At 55.2% G+C, this 23,982-nt stretch overlaps 1 protein-coding gene across 2 annotated transcripts in view; it reads right to left on the bottom strand.

Annotated features, from left to right (window-relative positions):
• H6PD (hexose-6-phosphate dehydrogenase/glucose 1-dehydrogenase) overlaps positions 1–23,982 on the bottom strand; it is a 33,876-nt gene that overhangs the window by 1,818 nt on the left and 8,076 nt on the right. Inside the window, exons 2-4 of one of the 2 annotated variants that reach the window (XM_027110290.1) lie at positions 14,201–14,837; positions 12,922–13,039; positions 1,212–1,481 (exon numbers count right to left, since the gene is read on the bottom strand). In XM_027110290.1, the coding sequence (XP_026966091.1) occupies positions 1,212–1,481; positions 12,922–13,039; positions 14,201–14,837 (1,025 nt within the window). Of the gene's footprint in view, positions 1–1,211; positions 1,482–12,921; positions 13,040–14,200; positions 15,492–23,982 lie in introns of those variants that run through there. The other variant, XM_027110289.1, reaches the window with a different exon arrangement.

The following is a 23,982-nucleotide window of genomic DNA, read 5'->3' on the forward strand; positions in this document are numbered from 1 at the left end:
GATGTGCACGAGGACGCCTGGGGTGACGGGGGGCAGTGGAGGTGATGCTCCAGCATAAGAACCAGGTCCTCTCGGCCCACCTGCCTTCCTCTCCTTTCCTTCCTGCCAGCAAGCCTTCCCCTCTGCGAGCCCTCCTCTGGGCACCCCTGGCCTCGCTGGCCTCACCCCCATCTTTCACCTCTTCTGTTACCATCTCTGCCCAGTCGGTGCTGAAAAGCAGCCTCTGGGGCCACCTCGGACACCCAGCTCCCTGAGGCACCTCTCAGAGTCATCGTCCCCAAGCAAAGGGGAACTGGACTGAGAGGCTCCAACCCAGAGGCTCTGAGAGGAGTCTCAAGGAGGGTGGGCAAGGCAGCAGCGATCCTGACTGAGGGGCTGTGGGTTCCTAGGGACACGGACTTCCTTCCTGTTTGCAGAGCACACAGGACGTGCTGAGGCCGTCACATACAGGGAGAAGGGGAGGGTGGACAGGGCTCGCAGCCACAGGCCAGTGGGGAACTGCCGTGCAGGTGAGGAGGCCTGCAGCGGGGACCACGGCGGTAAGAGCCGGACGCCGAGTGCCCTCCAGACTCAAGTTCCCACGTACTATCTCTGCGTGACCTTGGGCAAGGTTTGGCAACTTGACTGAGCCTCATGGTTCCTCACCTCTAGCGGGGCGTGATGATCACACCTGCCTGATGCGTCTGTCCATGTGAGGATTAAATGAGATAATGTACATAAAGTCCAGCACGTGGTCAGTGCCCGACAGGCAGCTGCTCCTCTGGCTGTGGCGGCTGCTACCCCAGAAAGCTCTGAGCCTGTGGAAGCGTCCAGAGGACGGCCCCGCTGGGCACCTGCCCACTGGGGGTGCCCCCGGCTGCAGCGGGCAGGCCTGCAGCCTCTCTGGGGGCTGATGTAAGCTCCACGAGGGCAAAGCGAGGTCTGAGCCCAGACTGGCGAGCCCGGGCAGGATCCATGGACATGGACTGAATGGAGACCGCCACTGAGGTGTCCTCCGCCCAGAGGGAGCCAGCAGGTGACCCGCAGCTCTGAGCTGGCGGGAGGTCAGAGAGGCAGGGGTACTTCTTACTCGCCACGGAGCACCCTTGTGAAAACCCCACTTCAAGTCCCTTCCAACCCAACCTGAAGGGCGTCCGGGTTGGGAGCAGTGCTTCCGTCTGGGGGATAGGGGTGGGGGCGGCCCGCAGCCCGTGCCCAGCCCCGGAGCCCACCTGCAAAGGTCGGCGTCAGGCTGTGGAAGCTGTCTGGCTTCTGCAGCTCTCTGCGCACCTGCCCGCGGTAAGCCTGGTACTGGCCCACGACAGCACTGCCCCTCTGCAGGCCCCGCAGGGCCCGGAAGGCCTGGAGCTTGTGCCCCAGCACCGCCTCCGAGCTGCTGAGGTTGAGGGGCAGCTCCATGGCCACCAGCATGAGGATCTCGGTCAGGTGGTTCTGCAAGACATCACCGATGACGCCGTACTCCTCGTAGAAGCTGGTGCGACCTGAGCGGGAGGAGGGCGAAGGTCGTAAGCAGCTCCCCGATGAGCGCCAGGAGCCCCACCTGTGCTTCGGGTCCCCAGTGTGGAGAGTGGGCCACAGGGCAGCACAGGGGGAGGAAGGAGCGCGGCGTCTCTGAGCCACCTCCCTTCAACGAGAACCGTTCCGCCAGGAGGTGTCAGGCCCCTTGGGCGTCTCCGGGCACCTGCCTGGGGAAGGCTCTGGTCCCCGCTGAGGCCAGACTGCATGCGCGGATCCTGGGTCCTGGCCATCAGGTCTGGCCCTGCGCGTTACAGCGAGGGCCTGGGCGGCCTGCTAGCACATGACCCTGACGAGTGACTTCTGAGTCTCTGCTCTGCATGCTGCCATCAAATGGGGCTCACTGCCACCCCCTACCACGCGCGTGAGTCGCCGGGCGACAGACAGGTCCTTGCCGGCAGCTCACAGTGAGTGGGAGGGAGGGAGGGAGGGAGGGAAGATGGGAGGGAGAAAAGCTAACAAAGACATTACAGACAGAGCTCGTGACAGAGGGGAACGGCCGGGCCCCTCTGAGACCTGAAGAGGCAGCCCTGCAAGAAGCTGGGGAGAACATTCCGGATGGAGGGGAGCTTCGAGAGGAAAAGCCTTGAGGCAGGAACAAGCTCGGCCGCCAGGCGCCCAGAAGGAGGTGAGCGGGAGAGAGCAGGCAGGAGGGCAGGGCTCGGAGCACCTGGAGACGAGGCTGGACTTGTTTCTAAGCTCAGGGGAAGCCACTGGAGGGTCGGAAGCAGCACACAACAAGCTCTTCCGTACATTCACGGACGCCCGACCTGCTGCGGGGAGAGTGGCTACAGAAAGAGGAGACCGAGGAGGAGGCTGTGCGGTTGCCCAGCGGGAGACGGTGGGGCCTGGGCTAAAGTGGCATCGAAAGGGCAGCTGGACGGAGCGGACGATCCTTTCAGGGGTCAGAACTGACTGGGCCCGCTGACCGATGCGGGGAAGCACGAGCAAGGGAGGGACCGGAGACAACTCCTAGGACTCGGGCCTGAGCAAACACGGGCAGCGGCGGCATCTACTGAGATGAGGAGACTAGGAGAGGGATGGTCTGGTAGAGGGGAAACCAGGAGCTCGTTTTAAGCTTTAGACATACAGGTGGAGACGGCAAGTTGCCCGGTGGACAGTTACTGAGAGGCTAAATGAGGGTGACACACAGAACACTGATCACAGAGCCCGGCAGTGACAACACTGACGCCTGCTGTGCCTGGGACAGTGCGGAGATGCCAGGCACCCGCCCCCCCGGTCACACCCACGAGATCCTGCACGGCGGGTACCACGACTGTCCCCGTCACACCCACGAGATCCTGCACACTGGGTACCATGACTGTCCCCGTCACACCCATGAGATCCTGCGCAGAGGGTACCACGACTGTCCTGGCTCTACGCGAGAGGAAAGAATCAGAGGCCCAGGGCTAGGACAAGCAGAGTCAGGAGCTGGTTAACCACACACGTTACTCTCCCTCCTCCAGACCTTGGCATGAACTCTGATTATCAGTGTCTCGAATACATACAATGCGGTGGTCTAAAGGCTTAGGGTTCAAATGCACAGCAGCTCAGACGACATGTTCACATTCAGCTGACTTGCCAAAATCTGGGCCAATCACAGCCTTACGTACAGAAAAGGTACCATCACGGTAGGAAGAGCAGTCTTTACCCGGCGTTCACGGGCGCCACCTGTAAGATGGGACCCGCTCTCCCACCCAGCAACTCCTACTCTTCCTTCGGGTCTCAGCTTCTAGGAGATTTTTACCGACCTCCGGGCCTCCCCTCCTGGGGGTCCTGTCTTTGGCCAGTTCACCTGACTAACTTGGTGCCTGTTTATCTGTCTTCCCTGGAACCCTTGAAGCTCCGTCGAAGTAGGACTGCATCTGTCTGCTCCCTGCTGCACCCCGAGCAGCAGATGCGCTGCTGCAGTCACATCGCAGAACGCTGTACGGCTGAGAAAGTGAACACACACACGTCGTCAGGAATCCACCTCAAAGGCACAGTGCCGAGGAAAGAAACCTGATTGCTTTGCTAAAAACTAACTATGACATAAAATGAGCAGAATAAACAGAATTTCAATCAATGGAAAATACAAGGGGAAACCAGAAATTCCATAGATGGGTTTTATGGATTAGGAACAGCTGGAAATAAAGTCAGTTATTAGAAGACAGGTCTGGAGAGATTATGGTGAATGCAGGTTAAAGGGACAGAAAGACTCAACTCTCACACACACACAGTGTGACGGCTCTTCGAAATGAACCGGCACGTTGTTTAGGGAACCGGACACACATAGAAACAATAAAGAGAAGCAAGGGGAAAGTCTACCTGAAACTTGGAACGCAAAGGACAGGGACTGGGGGAGGGACACAAGGTTGGCAGGTACCCTGGCATTCGTCACACAGTTCTGCGTATCTTCCCTAGATTGTGTAAGCATTCTTTTTTATCTGGTCAATATTTAATTCAAACAAACAAAAAGAAGTGGCTCCCGGTTCAGACCTGCCCGGCCCACCTGCCCTGACCCAGCTCGCCATCTCTCTCGAGCCAGCTGGACGGGGAGCAGGGACCACCTGCCCTGAGTTCAGCCCCACAGGCCGGGCCTGGTGGCGGCGCCAGCGCTGCGGGGCAGGAAGTGAGGCCCACAGCCGGCTCGTGGGAAGGTGCCCTCGTCCTCCGGGGTGGAGCGTGAGGCTGCAGCTCTGGCCGAGGAGGCAGAACCCCAGACGCACAGGACAACCAGCCCGGCGTGCCCGCCGCTGAGAAGCCATGGCTGAGCTCCCAGCCCCGGCGCGGCCTGGTCTCCAAAGTTCGCACACTATCACTGAGAAGACATCAGGAAAAAGACAGTAACGATAACATTGATAATAACAGATGTATATCAGTCCATTTACCCCGCACAGTAACAACAGATAAAGGGGTCCTACTGCTACCCCCATTTTAAACTGTAAGGAAACTGAGGTTCAGAGAAGTCAGGTAACTGGCCCAAGGTCACACAGCTGGTAGAAGGGGGTAAACATGAGATCTGCACCCAGGCAGCTGGCCCCAGAGCCTGCAGTTCTTCGTGCTGTCACAGCCCCCCTGTAGCCACCCAGCACTCCCATCTGAACAGCCTCCTGTGTGGAGCTGAGCCGCGCGAGCTCCAGCGGCTTTCGGAAGTGGAGCGCGATGGGCAGCAAGCCGAGCTGGGCCTTGGAGGGATGGGTCTAGGTCAGAGGTCAGGGACCCCAGCACCTAGCAGGCCAGGAAAGGTGTGAGAAGGACAAGGTAGGGCTGTGGCCCTCAGCTGCAGTCAGGCGGGGGGTACCTCACAGGTATGTGGGCCCACGGTGACCAAATCTTGCAATTTTTAGAGAACATGAAAATCTGGATCATTAAGTATAGTCTCACTTGCACAAATAATTCCGATTTTTTAAGCCGTTGTGTGTCTCAAAGAAATACATGTGTGGGCTGACTCTGCCCCTGGACCATGTCCTAGTTGGGGGGAGAAGCATGAGCCGCAGATCAGAGGCCCCGACACGCGGGTCCGACAGTGAGGGTGAGCCTGGTCTGGCAGAAGCGGCCAGGCTGTGACTCGGAATAGCAGATACCAAGAGCAGATGGAAAGGGCTTTGGAAACTAGACGGAGGGCTTTGAGGAGCTATTAAAAGTTCTTGACCTCACCAGTCAAACAGTTACTGTAGCAATTCCACTCCTCGGTGCACACCCAAGAGAAATGAAAACATATGTCCACGGAAAAACTTGTACATGAATGTTCAGAGCAGCATTATTCACAATAGCCAAGGGCTTCCCTGGTGGCACAGTGGTTCAGAATCCGCCTGCCAATGCAGGGGACACGGGTTGGAGCCCCGGCCCGGGAAGATCCCACATGCCACAGAGCAACTAAGCCCATGCGCCACAACTACTGAGCCTGCGCTCTAGAGCCCGCGAGCCACAACTACTGAAGCCCGCACGCCTACAGCCCGTGCTCCGCAACAAGAGAAGCCACTGCAGTGAGAAGCCTGCTCACCGCAACGAAAAGTAGCCCCTGCTCGCCGCAACTAGAGAAACCCCGCGCGCAGCAACGAAGACCCAACGCAGCCATAAATAAATAAATAAAAATAAAGTTCCCTTCACAATAGCCAAAAAGTAGAAACAACCCAAATGTCCACCAACTGATAAACGGATAAGATGTGGTACATCCATCCACATGACAATGTTATTCAGCAAGAAAAAGAAATGAAGCACTGACACAGAGAACCTTGAAAACATTACGCTTAGTGAGAGAAGCCAGACACAGAAAGTCACATACTGTACGTTCTATTTACATGAAATGTCCAGAATAGGCAAATCCACAGAGACAGAGAGTAAGTTCACAGTTGCCAGGGGCTGGGGGCAGGGGGAAATCAGAGGTACGGAGCTTCTTTTGCAGGGTGATGAAAATGTTCTAAAATTGATCGTGGTGACGGATGCCAAGCTCTGTGAATACACCGAAACCCACTGAATTGTAAACTTTAAATAAGTGAACTGTATGATATGTGGGTTGTATATCAATAAAACTTTTTAAAAAACAGTGTGAAGAGTAGGGAAGTGGACCCCTGAAGGAGGCGCTGTGGGAAGATTAAGCCATCTCTGATTGGCAAGATGAACAGAGAGGGGACTGGTGGAAACGAAATCAACGGGGCAGCTTTTGCTGCAATCAAAGGAAGTAACAGGGGCCAGAGCAAACAGTGAAACACAGAGACATTATTCAGTGCGTGAGTGAAGACCGCACGGTCACGGGCTGGATACATGAAAGGCAGTGCAGGAGTTGTGATCTGGAGTCTCTGGAACCAGGCTGCTCGGGTTCGAGGACCCACTCTGCCACCTTTCAGCCCTGTGACCCCGGGCGAGTGGCTCCACGTCACATATGAAAGAGGACTGGTCACAGTACCTGCCTTGTAGGGCTGCTGTGAGGATTAATGGGGCTTGGAACAGTGCCTGGCAGGCAGGGAACACTAATGAACATTGGCCAGTGTTATTATTACAGGGGCTGTGAGAGAAAGGCTACCAGCTGGGCAACTCAGAGAACGCTCACCATTTGAAAATAAAGAAGTTAGAAAAAGCAGACGGTATCTCATGAGAAAAATGCAATGATGGTTTAAGTTCTAAATCTGCTGGGTCTGACGTGGTGATACACACCCGGGGAAAATATCTCAAGGGCAGCTGGAGGTATGATACTAGGGCTTGGGAAGGCAATGAAAGCTGGAGATAGACTAAATCTCATCACATCAAAGATGCCAATGATGGTGAAAGCATCATTATTTTGTCACCACTAAGAAACAGGCTGCCAATTCAACGATATCACCCCATCAATGGTAAACCCAGCTTTAGAGAAGTTCAAATATGTAAAAATGTGTGTCTTAGAATCAATGAAATACAGGAGATTAAAGAGTGTAAAGAGGATAATTAAAGCTTTGAGAACAGATGAATGCTTTATGGAGAGAATACAGCAGAGTCCTAAAAAGCCCTGTCATCTGCTTACTAGTCATTAGTTCAGCAAATCCCTAAACGGCCCCCTTCCTATTTTTATCCTCTCTCACTCCTGGGGAGAACGCATTCATAGGTTTACTACCCGCTGTGTAAAAGAGAGCTTCCTTCATTCCTTAATCTCAAGCTTCGGGATGGGGTGGAGGTGCGCCTGTGTTTAGCACGGCCCATACGTTTGTGGACTTTGATCCCTTCCTGCTTAGCTGTACTTCCAGTTAACGTGGAGTGATGAGGCCCAGCGCTCGCACCTCATGGCGGAGGGGACAGGCAGGGAGAGGAAGGTAGGGGCTGGTCCTCCTGACGGCACCCAACAATGTGATTTCTTCTGGTTACCACCAGTTACCGTGGACTGATTTTTCCTGAAAATGATCCATAATGACTCCTAGCATCCTTCCTAGGTTGAAAGCTGTGGGGTAAAAACCCATCAATACGTGAACAAGGACAGAATAAAGCATGACCAGGTGGGACGACAGGAACAAAGACCCCTATGAACTTGGCTCCCAAATTGTTGAAACCCAGAGCTCGTCCAAGTCACAGGATCACAAGCACAGGAGACCCGTCACTTTGCCCCTTGGTCGTGCTGCCCTCCGAAACCTCACGGGGCGGCACCCCACGTGAGGCAGAAGCAGCTGTGTCCCACACGCCTGAGAAGAGCTGCTGCAAACCTACCAAACCGGCAGGAACAGGGGAGACGGGGGCGCCCGATGCGGGCAAAGCTGTAGGAATACCACTAGCAGTGATGGACGCTGCTGTTGAGAATTTTCTGGAAAACAGTCCGATAAGGTAATGACCGCCATGAAGTCGTTTTCACCCTTCAGGCCTAGTCATTCCACTTCAGAAGTATACTTTAAGAAGAAATACTTTTTAGAACACTCATAAATGTTCTAGAATTAGATAATGGCTGCGTGACTGTGTGAATATATTAAAAACTACTGAATTGTACGCTTTAAAAAAGGGTGAATTTTACGGTGTGTCAATCGTATCTTAATTTTTTTTAAGCATGCAAAGTACTATTTAAAATAGCAAAAAGTGGAAACTGAGATGCCTAATAATAGAATAATTCATATTCTGTGATATAAACAGAATTGAACAGAAACACAGAGCTATTGAAAGGTATATATTACACAAATTGTCAATACATGGAAATTTAAATACATATGTAAGTGAGAGAGAGGATAATATTATGTGAAAAATGGACATAAGAGGGCTTCCCTGGTGGCGCAGTGGTTGAGAGTCCGCCTGCCGATGCAGGGGACACGGGTTCGTGCCCCAGTCCGGGAAGATCCCACATGCCACGGAGTGGCTGGGTCCGTGAGCCATGGCCGCTGAGCCTGCGCGTCCGGAGCCTGTGCTCCGCAACGGGAGAGGCCACAACGGTGAGAGGCCCGCGTACCACAAAAAAAAAAAAAAAAAATGGGCATAAGAGAGAATTGCAGATCCATTACAGGTCTTTATATAACCCAACGCAAGTCACCTACAAGCCACGTGGAGCCCAGAGAGACGGAGAACACTGCTGCTTCCCCTCCCTGCCAACCTGGAAGGAGAACAGCATCTCCTTTTGTAGAGTATTTCCATGCACATTATCTGCTTTAATCCTTAAAACAATCCCAAGAGAGAGGTAACAGGGGTTACCATCATTACGTAGAGATTGTGCTGAAGATGCAGCCTTCAGATCTGGGACCAGAAACCCCCTCCTCGTTGCCTCCACACTGTGGGAGATCCGGATTTTCCCAGCAAAACAAAAAAAAACCTAAAAGCCAGCTGCCATCTCTACCAGTAGCTTCTGGGACGGCTAAAAATAAAAAGGTGGAGGGCCAAGGAGAGCGAGGGTCCACGGGCTGGAGGCCCGGCAGCTGCCCTGGGCTCACCTTGCAGACAGCCCTACAGACGGCTGGTAGGGGAGCTGAGCGACCTCTCAGCCCCTCCTCTCACACCAGGCTGGGAGGCAAGACAGCTGGTGCGTACCTGGGAGGATGCTGGCTGCCTTGGTCCCTCAGTGAGGGGTATGGAATGATCATTCCAACCCTCAGAGGTCAACGGGCATCATGCCAATGTCAGAACAGGGACCCTCCCAAAGCAGTGACAGCTACACTGTCCTCAAGAAGTCTCCCTCCTTTCCCCTGCAAAAAAAAAAAGAGCCTTCCAGCCAGAGGGGAATCTAGGGCAGCAGAGAGACAGCCCGAGCACACCCTGGCAGGAAGGCCAACTGCCGACGGCCTGGACAGAGGGGCTGCAGGCGCAGTGGTTAGGAGCTTGGGTTCTGAGGGGCCACCGACCTGGGACCACATCCCAGCACCCCCGGAAGAAAGGGCAGCCTGGTCTGCACAGCTGCACCTCAGTCCATGAGCGACCAGCCCCCCTTTCAGCAGAGCCCTTCCCAGTGGCCGCGATGAGGGCCGGCAGGGGTCACCTCCACACACAGGCTAGTGGCCCAGACAAGGTCACGCTTTGGACGGCCCGGAGTGCTGCTTCAGGAGACCCCGGCAGGTACCCAGGGTTTCTGTGACGCTCAGGGGCTCACTGGACGGGGACTCCCCAGAGGCGTACCCCAGATGAGGCTGAGCGCTGGGGCTGCAGAAGGACCACTTCTCCTCCCGCCTCCCCTTTGCTCTCTCCCCCTCCTGCCTATGCAGCAGCCTTGACTGCAGCAAACTCCTCTGGGCCAGGGGCTACGGCAGAAAAGGAGGAAAACCCTCTCCCACGGCCGCGGAGCGGGGGAGCCGGGGGCCTGGTGGTGGGGCTGGGGGCCGGGGAGACATCCAAACCACCGTGCAGCTCAGCAGCCCCCGTGCCAGCGCCCGCAGCCCCTCCCTTTCCAGCACGCAGGCCACAGTCTAGGCTGCCACCAGGAGCTGGGCCATCCCGGGCCTCCTGGCACAGGAGTCAGCAAGGGGGACGGGGGAGGGGGAGTGCCGCCACACTCTGTCCTTCTGCTTAACGGCCAGACCACGCGGCTCGGAATCCTGCCTGGACGCTTGCTGGCCACGCTCAGTCCTGCTGCGGCAGCTCGCCTGCTGAGCTCATCAAACGACATCAAGACTCTGTGACCTCTGGCGGGGAGGGCAGTCTCTCCTCCTGCAGCCTCCCGCCCCCAACCCCACGAGGAGGCACAGCCGAGGCCCTGATGTGCTGGGACGGGGCCTACTGGCCATGGTGGGGCGGCTGCAGGAGCCCCAGCTCCTGCAGGACCTCCCTGGGGGATGGGCTCCAAAACAGGACGCAGAGGGGAGAGCAAGGATCCGTGCTGGGGCCACAGGGCTGTACCAGGCTGCCTCCTCGGGATGCAGAGAAGCCTGGCATTCCGGGTCCCCGAGCCCCAGGGGAAAGAGAGACAGGCAGACAGAAGGTGGGGGGCAGGGAGGGAAAGAGACAGACACAGACACAGAGGAGAAGAGACCCTCTGTTCTCACTGTTACCGAGGACCCAGGTCCACAGCCCCACCCTGCGGGGATGAGCACAGAGGCAGGAAGTCATCCCACCATACACTACCAATGCCTGTGTATCCAACCAGCAGATAAGTGGACCAACCAGGGAGACCCAGCACCCAGGACAGCTGCAGTCCTGCTGGCCACCTCTGACAAGGACAGTGGGCTGAACTATCCCCCTCTGGCTGCAAGCCCCTGAGGGCTGGTGGGTCCCCGCTGCCTGCCCTGCTCTGTCTCTCTCTGCCTCTGGGCCAAGTGGAGCAGCACGTGCTCTGGGGTTAGCAGCCGTGAGATCCACTGTCGGAGCCCACACCCCGAAGGCGACAGGGCCTGAGCTTTGGTCACACACAGCAGCCCTGAAGGCAGAGGCGCGGCGTCACCCTCCTTCCTGGACCTCAGCTGTTACATTGCCGTTCAAACCCGAGACTCTCCCTGCCGTAGGCCTGCCGTGGCAAACAGACCTGCCCAGGCCTCTCCCTGCCTTTCTGTTTTGCCTTCTGTTTTCCTTTCTCCAACATCCAAAGGTACCTTCGCAAGGATAAGCAGGCCTGCAGTTTGCCTAGCCCCTGGCTCCGCAGGGATCCTGCAAATGACATCAGATAGTAAGAAGGATGGGGTGGCAGGGTTGGAAGAAATAAGAGGCAACAACGCCAACTGGTAACTCCAGACATCACGGCTCTTCCCCAGCTCAGGGTGGGCCCGGGAAGGAGTTGCCAGAAATGGGCTAGGAGAGAAGACCCCGTGTCAAGCGCAGGCAGAGAGGTGCTGGCCCCTGCCCCTGGCCCACAGCTGGGGTGACAGAGGCCTCCTCCCGTCCCGCCCCACACTCTCAGTGCCGGATCTATAGCTCATCTCTCTGCAGATGAAGCCAGGGCACAGCGCAGCCCTCAGTCCTGCCAGGACACCCAACACACACAGGCACAAGGAGGAAACCCACGGCCTGAGCCCTTGCTGAGGACAGGAGGGGACACGTGGGAGGCTTGGGAAGGATCCCCGAGACCCACGAAGGCTCACGGCAGTGGGGAGAGCACCTCTTTTCTCATATGGGTTCCAGATGGAGAAGCCCAGCTCCCCTAAAGGACAGCAAAGCCCTTCGAGGGCTGCCTCCTGCCTGACACCCCAGCCCAGCGCCCCGGCCCCAAAGCACCACCTGCATCATCACTGTGGAGCCTGTCCTGATATATTCCCTCCCCCAGTGAACCCCTGAGGTAGCAGGGGACTGCGGCTGGGTTTCACACCTCTCATCACTGCAGCCCCCGGAGAGCTTCTATAGCACTAAACACACGTTCAAAGACAAAGGGGAGAAAGCTGAAGAGAGTCACCAAGGGAAAGAGAAAGAGACAGACCTCCTGGTCCCCCAACCAGGCCCGAGGGGCCCTCCCCTCCGCCCAGGCACACACTGTGGGGTGGGGACGGTGGCCTCCGGCACTGCCGCCCAGGCTGCGGAACACAGTGGTGGGGACAAGCTGACTGCAGTGGTGCAGAGCCTGGTGCCGGGGCCAGACTGCCTGGACCAGGACCCGGCTCCACCACTTCCGGCCGTGACCTTGGGCTCGTCACCAAACCTCGTCTGTAGGTGGAAGCTAATAACAGTGCCCATCTCATATGGCTACTGGGGGCATCAGCAAACAGTAAGAATTAGCTTTAATGATTTGGGGTTAGAACCGATGCTTTGAACACACACAGTCAATGCTCACAAGACGTGATGGAATCACAGAACGCTGGAGCTCAAAGGGGCCTCAGCTGCTGTTGTTGACACAACCCGCTGGCCTCACAGATGAGGGACAGGAATGGGCGTGCTGAGGTCACTCGGATGCAGAGACAGGCCTGACACTCAGGTGTCCCTACTCCCAGGTCAACACCGCTCATTCCTGCGGTGTTTGGTCAGCACTTCCCAGGTGTGTGCCAGGTACCAGCGAGGAGCTGGGAAAGACAGATGGGGCGGGGATGAGACGAGGCTAAGAGCGCAGAGGGGCAGGGAAGGGAGGCACGTGCGCTCTGAGTGTGCGGCAGAAGCGGACCTTGTCGGGACGGTCAGCAGAGGGCTCCCCAACCAAGTGACCAGTGAGCTGAGAGCGAATGCACAGGAGGGACAGGAGGCGAGCAGGGGGGAGGAGAAGGCAGAGGGGGCCGCTGGTACAAGCACTGCGTACGAGCCCGGGAGCCCTCGTGCGAGCTGCCGGTCTCCACCACACTCACAGGAAAGCCAGCTTACCTCCCAGGGTTCACTGCCGGCCAGTGTTTCAGCACCTGGGCCAAGGCTGCTTAACGGGACTGCACGCTCCCTAAGGGCAGCGATGACCACGTGGGCTTTGCCTGCAGGCACCCCGGGGTATAGCATGACCCAGAGCTGGGCACACGGCCGGCCCTGGAGGGAGACCACACACCGGCAAAAGCTCCCCTCTGAGCACTGGCCAAGGCGCGGGGGCCTGGCAGACCCTCCAGTCCTGCGGGCCGACGCCTCACAGCAGACGCGGGGCGGCGACCACTCACGCACCTTCTGCGTCCACGGTCTCCTTCATGATGATCTCCACCCGCTCCACGTGGTGCCGGTTCCAGAGGCCGTCCAGGGCCTTGCGGTTCTGGTCTCTGAAAGGCAGGATCTGGGCCACCACCTGCCAGGGAAGGAGACTGTGGTGCTGTGGCTCCTCTCAGGACGAAGAGGGAATCCTGACCCAAGGAAGGGCCCCCAGCCTCTCTGCCCCCTGCTCAGAAGAGACGCTCTCGGGAGCAGCGGTCCCTGGACGCCAGGGCTTCACAGCCCAGTAAGGACTCCAGAAGCCTCTCCGTCACTATACAGGGTTACCAGCTTTTTAGTTTGCAAAGAAAGAAAATATTTAAGGATTCTCTATCTTCTATTATCATCAATTTTTAATAAAAGAGATATTTTAACACTAAAAATGGAGCAAGAAAAGCTTCAAATTGAATACCAGCCAGTTTTTGGTTTTGTTTTTCTAATTTTTCCCATAAACAAGTGAAAAAACCTACCAGGATGGGCAAGTGGCCTGAGGACCTGTCTTTGGAATACTGCAACTCCAAATAAGGCTGGACGGAAGGCGATGCCTCTGCCCCAGATGATTACGTGATGCACCCCCCCCCCCCGCCCCCGTGGCCCTGGGCCCACGTCCTGGTCGGCACCAGAGAACACAGGTGCTCGTGTATTCTCTGCTGTGGTTTCCGGGAAGAGGCGTCCCGAAGGGGCCCTGAAGGTATGTTCAGAGAGAACTGGCCAGCTGACTAGCATCACCCAGGAGGCCAGCCCCTCGCTCCACCACAGGGCCTGGATGAGAAGCATGGACTTAGGGTCCCTATTACATTTTAAGATCTCATTACCAGCCTTCTGGTTCAAAACAGAACTCAGGAAGAAAAAGGTACTGAGAAAGAGCCGATGGGTGCGGAGTAAGGTGGTTACTTCTAATTCCCGCAGCACGCCCAGCTGGAAGCCAGGTCCACACCCCAGAGTCTCAGCGCCCCCTCTGCAGAGAACGCAGGGCAACGTGGAGACGTCAGAGCCCGAACCCTGGCTGGGAAACAAAGAGGACAGGATACACTAAAGAACAGGTGGCTGGACAAGTGGACATGGGCCAAGCAGTCCTGCCCTTGCCACTCACCGCCTTTCCTCCGGCCTCTTACCCCCTGCCCACAGTCAAGATGACCATGGGAGCCCAGATTTCACGATGCCTTCAGGACCAATTCCGCCATCGGTGTGGCCCTGTGGACGGGGTGTACCTGCACCAGCTCCCTCCACCCCAGCAGGCTCCTAGCTGCAGGCTCACCTGCTTGCCCAGGTAATGGTCCACCCGGTACATCTCCTCCTCTTGGAAAAAGCTCCCAAGTTCTGTGGCCAGCTGCTGGGCTGAGCGGTGGTCATGGCCGAAGGGTTTCTCAAGGACAACGCGCAGCCAGGCACCTGGGCCTGGGCGGCAGCTGCTGCTGATGCTGCGGGCAATCTCTGCATAGGCGAAGGGGGGCACCGAGAAGTAGAAAATCCTGCCGGCCTCCCGGAGGCCTTCGTGCTGGACCCGGGCCTCAATGTCCTTGCTCAGGGCCAGATAGTCCTCAGGTGTCTTCAGGCGGCGGTACTCGCTCAGCTGCTGGAACCGAGCCTTGAGTTCAGCACAGCGACCGGGAGCTGTGTCCCTGGGGCAGGAGAGGGACTCCAGGACCTTGGCTATGACCTCCTGGCCCTGCTTGGTGCTCGTCAGAGCAGTCCCGTGGAAGCGAAAACTGTGGCCCTTCCCCGCCTCCTCCAGGTACAGCTGGAACAGCCCCTGCCATAGGTATTTTCTGGCCAGGTCCCCGGTGGCTCCCAGCAGGATTATGGAGACGTGTCCCTGGAGCTCCTGGGCCTGCAGGCAGCCCAGCAGGGCCATGCACACAGCCGCCGTGAGCATATTCCAAGCGCCTGTGTGCCTGGGGCACATGGGGAAGACAGACAAGGAACAAGGAAGGATCAGACACGGCTCAGGCGGCTGCGATGCAGGAGGGAAACACACTTCTAGGTTATCAAACGCTTCCTGCCTGGCAAGAAACAGCCACCTTGTTCTCAGGAAAATGTTACAGTCCCGCAGCTTCCCTCTCCCTCCTAAGCAGCTTGGCTTCTCTGCCTCAGTGGGTCAGGAGCCTGCCCCGTACGCAAGGACGACGCCACTTGCTAGAGGTGGGCCATTCTGCTGCAGGAGGAGGGCAAGGTGGCACCAGCCCCCAGAGAGGTCCCAGTGCAGCCGTGCACTTGGAGCTGCCCACTCTATGACCGAGGCCAGTCTCGTCCGCAAAGCACGGGTGGCCGGGACCATCGGAGCAGCAGGCCTTGGTCTTGCATGATGGCTGGAACTTTGGGAGGAGACATCACTGCCCCCTCACTTCTTCCTCTGCTCTTCCCTTGTCAACTGGGCTCCAAACACAAAATGATCCCTAATCACTGCTACAGCACAGTGATCAGAAACACGGACTCTGGAACCAACTGGCTGCGTTTGAATCCCAGCTCAACCCTTACTCTGAACAATGATTTAACCTCTCTGGGACTTCCCTGGAGGTCCAGTGGGTAAGACTCCATGCTCCCAATGCAGGGGGCCTGGGTTTGATCCCCAGGGAACTAGATCAGGGAACTAGATCCCGCAGGCATGCCACAGCTGGAAGATCCCGTGTGCCGCAACTAAAACCCACTGCAGCCAAAATAAAATAAATAAACAAACATTTTCAAAAAAAGTTATTTAACCTCTCTGTACCTCAGTTTCCTCATCGGAAATGGGGGTATTAGTGGTACCTACACCATAGGGCTGTTAAAAGGATAAAATGAGTTAACATTGAAAACATGTTTAGGAAAATGCCTATCTCCTATAATGCACTACATAAGTGCAGCTATCATTATGGAATATTGCTAATAGCAGCAAACGCTGAATGCTAGCAGGTGCCCAACACGGAGCTAAGCGCTTCTGTGCATTGGCTCTCACTGAATCCGGACAAGAGCCCTGAAAGGAACCAGTGGACGGGGTACTATCAGAGCACCCCCCCTCATTTTGCAGATAGACAAGCTGAGGCTCAGGAAGGTGAAGGTCCCGTGGTGGGAAAGCGGGGAGCCGGGCAGGCACCAGGCTCCCTGGCTCCAGGGCTGACGGGTAGCAATTACACACCGCAGCCTCGCCAAGGTTAGCCTAACTTCTTGGCTAGGTTTCAGCCTCAAATTTGAAGCAGCTGACATGCAGGAAAGGCGAGAGGCCTTGGACCTGTCACAAATGCACCAGAGGGTTTAATTTCTCTGGCCTTCTGCTCTGACCAAGGCTGTAGGGCTTGATACGCTCGACTCCTACTCCATGGCTCTCCCATTCTCCAGTTTCCTGCCAAGGCCAATGCTTTGAAGGAAAGGCAGAGGAAGCGGGAGGAAAGCAACACGGGTTCTCAGACATAGGTGGGGGGACCGGGGCCCAGTCTGGGGTGTGGGAAGACTGATGAAGGAACAGTAATAATTATTATACGGCACTTATTATATAGCAAGTATTCTACCGATAAAGGATTAACAAAATCCTCAACAATGAGGCTACAGTCTAGTTATACAGATAGGGACACTGAGGTTTAAAGAAACAGCAGGGCTTCTGCAAAGGCCCTGCAGACCTTCCCACATCCCTTTACCATCCCCTATATCAAGGGGCCAGACCTGCCCCTGACTCTGACATCGACCCCCTCCTCTCACTTTGCCCTTTGCCCCTTCCCCATCTCTCTTGAGATCCATCTCCAAGATGGCCCTGGTTAGTGGCCAGACCAAGATGAGGTTCCAGCAACAGTGTCTGCACCAGTTCTATAGGACACCAGACATTCCCATCATTGGAACTTTAACTGAAGGACCAAGGGACCACATGAGCAGCCCTCAGCTTCCTCTTCCGCTGTCCCTTTATGTGCGCTCACGCCCAAATCCACAGACGGCCCGGAGAACCATTCCGCTTTCTCCTCCTGCTGTCCTGTCCTTGGCCTTGCAAGCATTTCTTTCTCACCTGGCAGCCGCCCCTGTCTGGAGGGAAGGGAAAGCTGCAAGGTCAGTGCAGGAAAGAGGCAGCGAGAAATCTGAAGCCCAGAGAACAGCCTGGAGAAGGAGGAGCGGCCAGCTGGCAGCCGCGTCTCAGAGCTCCTGCCCGGATACTGGTAGCCAGAGGTCTGGATGCGCCTGGATGGGCAGGCGAGGGAGCCCCGAGGGCCAGCACGTCTACCCCAGCCCAGAAAACTGCAGAAAGCCGTGACGCTTGGCCACTCGGCCTGAGCCGACCCCCGGGCCTCTATTTAACCCTGTTCTGACTCTGAAGTCGACTGCGGTCTTCCCTGCCCAGCCCTGTCCCGGTTCCAAGTTCCCAGGTTAGCCGCCCTTATCTCCTGCTTACGTCCCCGCTCCCACCTCCTTTAAACAAACACAGATCAGAAATATCAGTTACTGCAACATGGTTGCTTACTCTGTGGCTGCTAACCAACCAGGGAACCACCCTTTCCTAAACAAGTCAGGGGGTGTGGCTCTGTGTGTTTGGTTTTCTTATCACCATGTTTTTTAACCTTAACAGTGTTTCTCAAACTTCTATGTGCTTATGAATCTCTTGCGGAGCTTTTTAAAATGCAGATTCTGATGCAAAGGATCCGGGGATGGGGCCCAAGGTGCTGAAAGCTGGTCCACAGAGCCCACTGCGAGGAGAAGGGCTCTGGGACACTGAGCGGTGAAGCCCAGAGCCAGGGCTGTTGTCAGCGGAGCATCAGACGACCTGGAAGGTTTTCAACCTGCCTCCTACTCCCTTCACCAAGGCAATGAACCTCTGATCCAGCAGGCCCAGGGCAGGTGCAAGCACGGGTATTTCAAAGCAGCCTCCAACGGCTGAGACTTGCCCATCCCCCTGCAAAACCTGGTTGCTAACGACCTCGAGCCTAACACCTGACATTTACCAAGCAGTCAGCGTGTGCCAGACGACGTAAATGCACTATCTCAACCTTCCCTCAAAACACTGTTGGGGGGCATCCCTGGTGGCGCAGTGGTTGAGAGTCCGCCTGCCGATGCAGGGGACACGGGTTCGTGCCCTGGTCCGGGAAGAGCCCACACGCCGCGGAGCGGCTGGGCCCGTGAGCCATGGCCGCCGAGCCTGCGCGTCCGGAGCCTGTGCTCCGCAACGGGAGAGGCCACAGCAGTGAGAGGCCCGCGTACCGCAAAAAAAAATAATTAAAAAAAACACTGTTGGGAAGGAGTTCTGCAAGGATGCCCATTTTACGGATGAGGAAACGGTAGGTGAAGTCAGCTGTTGAGTCCCAGAGCCTGAGGCCCCAGTCACTATGTTAAACAGCTCCCTTAGTCGAGTGGAGGAAGGGGGCCTTTGGGTAAGAGGATGGGCTCAAGGCCACCTCTGAGCTGTGTAACCCAATTAAGTCACCCAGGCAGTCCTCACCTGACAAGTGGGCTAACACCCCCAAACCAATGGAGGCTTGCACAGATGAGCTGAGATGGTGAAAGCCTTGCCACTTCCTCCTCTCAGGGTCTACAGAGCCCAGCCCTGCAGGCAGCACAGGACACACCCCAGCATCTGCTGGTCCTTACACCCTGAGAGGAGGAAGACGGGTGCACAGGTGTCCTCCCTGCTGCCCCGACACAGAATACACAGGCTCAGAGAAGCCCAATTACGTCAAAGTCGAGGTCAGGGTGCCCACCCTGGAGCAGAGGGGAGGTAACAGGGAACCAGACGGCTCTACACCCACCTGTGGCCTAAACTGCTCTTGGGCTGCAAGGCTCTGCTTTTGAAGGATTTTCTGAAGCACTTCCTCCTGCCTCCTTGCCTGCTCTGAGAGGAACGGGCTGTGAAATACAACCCCTACTAAGATTACATACTTGAACTTAGAAAAGACACGGAAGTGGCATTCCAACGGCTGATCCTGCTATGCATCGCTTCTATTTTTAATTAATAAATAAGAAAACTATTAGTGCAGAGTTTGAGCCGCTCCAGGACAGGAGGACAGTGTATTAGACTGTGGATTGGAACACATGATGATCCTTCCCCAGAAGAATCTAAACACCACGTAACCTTGAACATGCATGTACCCTGGTGGGCCTCAGTTTCCCCATCTGTGAAGAGATGGAGCTAAAGGACCTCTACAGCACTTTCCTGCTCCTAAACTCTGTTTTCCAAGGAAAGGAGATAACATCTCTATTATCAGGGAGACGGCCACAGCCTTTCTGTAAGGGCACTTTAGCGCCTACAGCCTTAGGCCGGGAAATAAAGGACTGAAATAGGAGGCATGGAGCTGATAACTGAGTGTCACCCAGAAGTTAAGGCCAAACTCTTCGAAGCTATAACTTCAGTGTGTGGAGGATGCGATTTCATTTACAACAATTATTATTCAAGATACTTGCCAGAAACACACTACGCTACCAAGTGCGGTGCCGTGGAGGCATCCTCTGGGGGTGACAAAGCTCATCCCAGAGTCGGGACTGACCGGGCCCACGTCCAGAGTCCAGGGCACCTCTCGCTGCCCCCAGCTCCAGGGTGAGGGGTTCCTACCGGGCAACCTGGGAGACTCACCTTGTAAAGTGCGGCTCTGCTAACATCCCCAAAGCTGTGAGCACTGACGTGGCCAGCCAGAGGGTATGGACCAGAAGCGGGGTTCCCGTCTGTTCTGCCCAAAGTGAAAGAGGCAGATGTGGGGTGCACCCAGGACCAGTCCCGGCACAGCCCCGGCCTGAGCGGGCGCTCCAGCGGCAGAGCCGTTTCTGGGAAGCCACAGGACGAAGCACCTCTGATCCTCTGGTCCCAGCAGACAAGCGGTAGGAGAAAGGAGCTGGGAGGTGAACGCCAGTGTCTGCTGCCGCTCTGATCCCTTTCCCAATGCCACGTGGACACCTTTGACCTCTACCTTCTGTTTGCCCAGCAGGATGAAGGGGGATTTCCTTCAAATCACAGCTCAGGAGCTCGGAATGTTTAGAAGAATGCATGGGAGTAAAACAAGAGTTCAAAGTGAAGGTGACTTTTAGCTAAAGTACAAGGGGAAGTGCCCCGTCCCTTCTACACTCGCCAACTCCAATGTGTTTCCTGCACTCTCTCCTTTGCGTTCTGGGTCCTCCGTACATCCCCAAGCAGATGCCAGCCGGACCCTTCACGATGAACTGTGACCTGCATGCGTCCCCCTCGAGGCTGGACAGGGGACAGAATCCAAAAGATCAGCTCTGAGGCTTTTTCCTCCCTAATCTCAGAGAATCCTTATTCCCATCACCTCGTTAGGTATCAATCCTGGGTCCCTGTGGCCCAAATGGCGTGCTGGAGCCACTGCACACCTGCACACAAGATGCCACGGCTGAATCTTCAGGCATTTGTCAAGTCAGTTGGTAAACACAGCCATTATTGAAAACCGAATTACACAAATTTATGACCAAAGAAGTTACACTAAAAACAAAGGGATTAGGGGAATTCTCTGGTGGTCCAGTGGTTAGGACTCCAAGCTTTCACTGCCAAGGGCCCGGCTTCAATCCCTGGTCAGGGAACTAAGATCCCACAAGCCAGTGTGGCACAGCCAAAGAAAAAAAAAAAATAAATAAAACTCTTAAAACAAAACAAACAAAGGTATTAAATACTCAAAACTCAACACTCCCTAATTGATTTACTTCATTTTACTATTATCTATGCTCTTGACATTATTTAACCTATTGTGTCCGTAAGGTGAAGATAGATACTCTGTAACGTGTGCTGGAGGCTGGCCAGCGTGGGAACATTTACACAGCAGGTGTCTGTCGGCAAATGCCATCAACCTGCCTCCCCACCACCGACCGCCACCCTTTCAGAGGTTGTTAAACATTCACCAGCACACAAATGCCCATACACCAAGTGGTTATTTCCAGTCTGGACTTTCTCCCCCTAAACTCCCTTCTCGTACAATCAACTACTACTCTGACACCAACAGCTGGGTGCCCGCAAGACTTAACCACGTTCAAAGCTGAACTGCCTTATCCCCCAAATGCTCCAAATGCAGATTTTCCCCATCCCTGGCAAATGGCACCTCAAACCTTCCAGGTGTCAGGCCAGAAACCTTGCGGTCATCCGATCTGTCAGCAAGTCCTATAGTTTCTGCGACCAACACTTATCTAGCATACAACTACTTCCCACCATTCTCACCTCCTTCCACCTCTGCACTCTGGTCCCAGCCTCCATCACCTCTGTCTGGACCACTGTAGGAACCAGCTCACTGGCCTCCCGTTTCTATCTTCGCCCGAACCCAGCAGAGTGATCTGCTTATAGCATCAGTCAGGTCGTGTCATTCTTCTGTTCGGTGGCCTGCGGGGTCTACACATTCTGGCCTCCCATCTATTATCTCTTTGATCTGCCCCTCTCTGGGCTCCAGCCACCCATCCTCCTGCCTCAGGGCCTTTGTACTTGCTGTTCCCGCTGCCTGACCTACTTTTCCCTGCAGGTGTCCACGTGGCCCACGCCCTCACTAACTGCAATTCTTTGCTGAAATGTCACCTTCTCAGGGAGGCTTTCTCAGCCGACTCTGAGTAAAATCGTAAACCTCCAACCCTCATCTCACCCCCTGCTTTCTTTCTCCCCGTAGTACATATCTGTATGTGATAGTATATTTATTTTGTCTACTGTCTGTCACCCCCCCCTCAAAAACGTAAGTTCCAATGAGGACAAGGGTTTTTGTGTTTTGTTCACTGCCCACCTCCAGGGCCTGGCAAAACAGGCCCTGGCACACAGAAGGTACACTGTAAATATGTGCTGAATGAACAAAAGAATTCCCATTGCCCAAGACCACCATCACCTGTGTATGAGCACCTGCGTGTGAATGATGGCATGAAGGAATAAATCTCTAATGGTGACTTCACGCACTGTGACACAGCACACAATGGCAGCAGCTCACTACCTGAAATGATACTATGAACAATAAAAGAGAATATAGAGCATTTAACTAAATGCCAAATACTGGGCTAAGAGCTTCACAGGCACCATGCCATTTAATTCTTGCCACAGCTTATGAGACAGGTACTATTATTGTCCCCATTTTTAGAATGAGTAGAGAGAAAACTAAGGTGCAGAGAGATAAAATAACTTACTGAAGGTCAGGCAGCTCAGAGGTGAGAGGATTTGAATACAGGCAGCCTGGTTCCAGCACTTACTTCCCACCTACCTGTAAAACGTGTGACTACAACCCCAAATAGCAAATTTAAAACACTGTTTTAGGGGCGTTCCTGGTGGGGCAGTGGTTGAAAATCCGCCTGCCAATGCAGGGGACACGGGTTCGAGCCCTGGTCCGGGAAGAGCCCACATGCCACGGAGCAACTAGGCCCGTGCGCCACAACTACAGAGCCTGCGCTCTGGAGCCCTTGAGCCACAACTACTGAATCCCACACGCCACAACTACTGAAGCCCGTGCGCCTAGAGCCCATGCTCTGCAACAACAGAAGCCACCGCAGTGAGAAGCCTGCGCACCGCAATGAAGAGTAGCCCCCGCTCGCCGCAACTAGAGCAAGCCCGCGCACAGCAGTGAAGACCCAACGCAGCCAAAAATAAGTAAGTAAATCACAAAAAAAACCCCCACTGTTTTAGTATGGACACTGATTCTGCTCCCCTCCAAGACTGGAATGACAGTGGTCTAAACACTCACGTAAGTGACCCAAGCTGGTCGGCAGCTCTGCTTCCCTGCTGTGAATGGCCGTGGCCTCCCATGTCCACTCCAACAGTGATTCGCTCACCTTCGTTCTCACGTCACGAAAACAGTGTATTTAAGCCTGAGCTGCTTTCTTTAAACCTGGAAGGCCCTTTGTCAGGGAAGGGCTCGTTTCTGCACTCCTTAGCTACTTAGTAGCTGTGTGAGCTTACACAAGTTATTTAACCTCTCCCAACCTTGACCACAGAGTGGGAAAACAAGTCGATGAGAAGCACGAAAGGAGACGGTCCATATAAAGCACTTGGCACGGTGCTCGGCACGCCGTCAGCGCCCGAGAAACGTTAGCCTCTGTCACTATTAAACCAAGAACATCACGAGTAAGGCGGCTTCTCCCGCTCGTCTCCTGGAACTGCTGCAGGACCAGTTAACTTCCCACAACAGAAAAAAGTGCCAAGGAACAGCACATCGACAACTTTGTGCCCTTCCAGTCATACCGATGAAAAATCAAAGGGATATAATGCTGAGATGGTTAAAAAAAAGTCCCCACCCCAGCCCATGAGGGGTTTATAATCTGGCCCAAAGAATACAGGAGTAGCGTAAACCTCTAACTCTGCAGCCCTGGGCCTTTCACTTAACTACTCAGGGCCTTTTCTCCAGGTAGAAAATGGGGATCGTCCACCTCATTTTAATGTCTGGGGGAAAACGCCCCGTATCATGACGGTGAAAATACTTTGAGAGGTAATGGTGGTAAGAGGTCTCCTAGACAGAGAGCCACCCAGCTCCCAGCTCAGGGCAACAAAAAGCAAAACCAGACATCCTGCTCTGTCCGGGGGTTAGGGCCTGGCAGAGTCCATGGTGGAATCTGGCAAGAAGCAGTGACATTCTGCCTCGTTCCATCAATAAAGTGAGAAGTGGGTGGGCCACAGATGACCAAAGGTGCCTCCTGGTTTCCCTGTGCCCACAGATTTGACTGTTTCCCTTTTAAACAGCCTAAAACCATCTGACAATAAGAGTCACTTAGTAAATTCTAGTCTTTGGATAAAAATAACTTTGAATGTTTGCCTGGAGTGATTATTTGCTGAGCAGTTATGTACCTCAAAGAAACATGTACACAAAATACTGCCTAAAAATGAGCTCTGTGCATGCCAAACACTGAGCCTTTTTATCTCAGGTGCTCCTAAAACTTGCCAAAAGCTTAGCCTCATAAGCTGATCACTGTAGAAAATGTACAACATAATTTAAAATACACCCAGCCTGCTGAATGCTGGTGGGGGACCTCGACGCCCAAGGAGACAGGAGGAACCCCCAAACGAACCGGTAGGACGTGGGGGGACTGAGCGGGGAGGAGAATTGGAGGCTGGGGGGCACCCCTGGGGGGGGGTGGCTGAGAGGGGGGAGGGGTCCCCACGCCTGGAGGGACCCTTGGGGGCTCGGATGGGGGGGG

This window comes from Aethalodelphis obliquidens, unplaced genomic scaffold (assembly GCF_003676395.1).
Source record: "Aethalodelphis obliquidens isolate GAN/ISIS:26980383/991018 unplaced genomic scaffold, ASM367639v1 scaffold9, whole genome shotgun sequence".
Classification (NCBI taxonomy): Eukaryota; Metazoa; Chordata; class Mammalia; order Artiodactyla; family Delphinidae; genus Aethalodelphis; species Aethalodelphis obliquidens.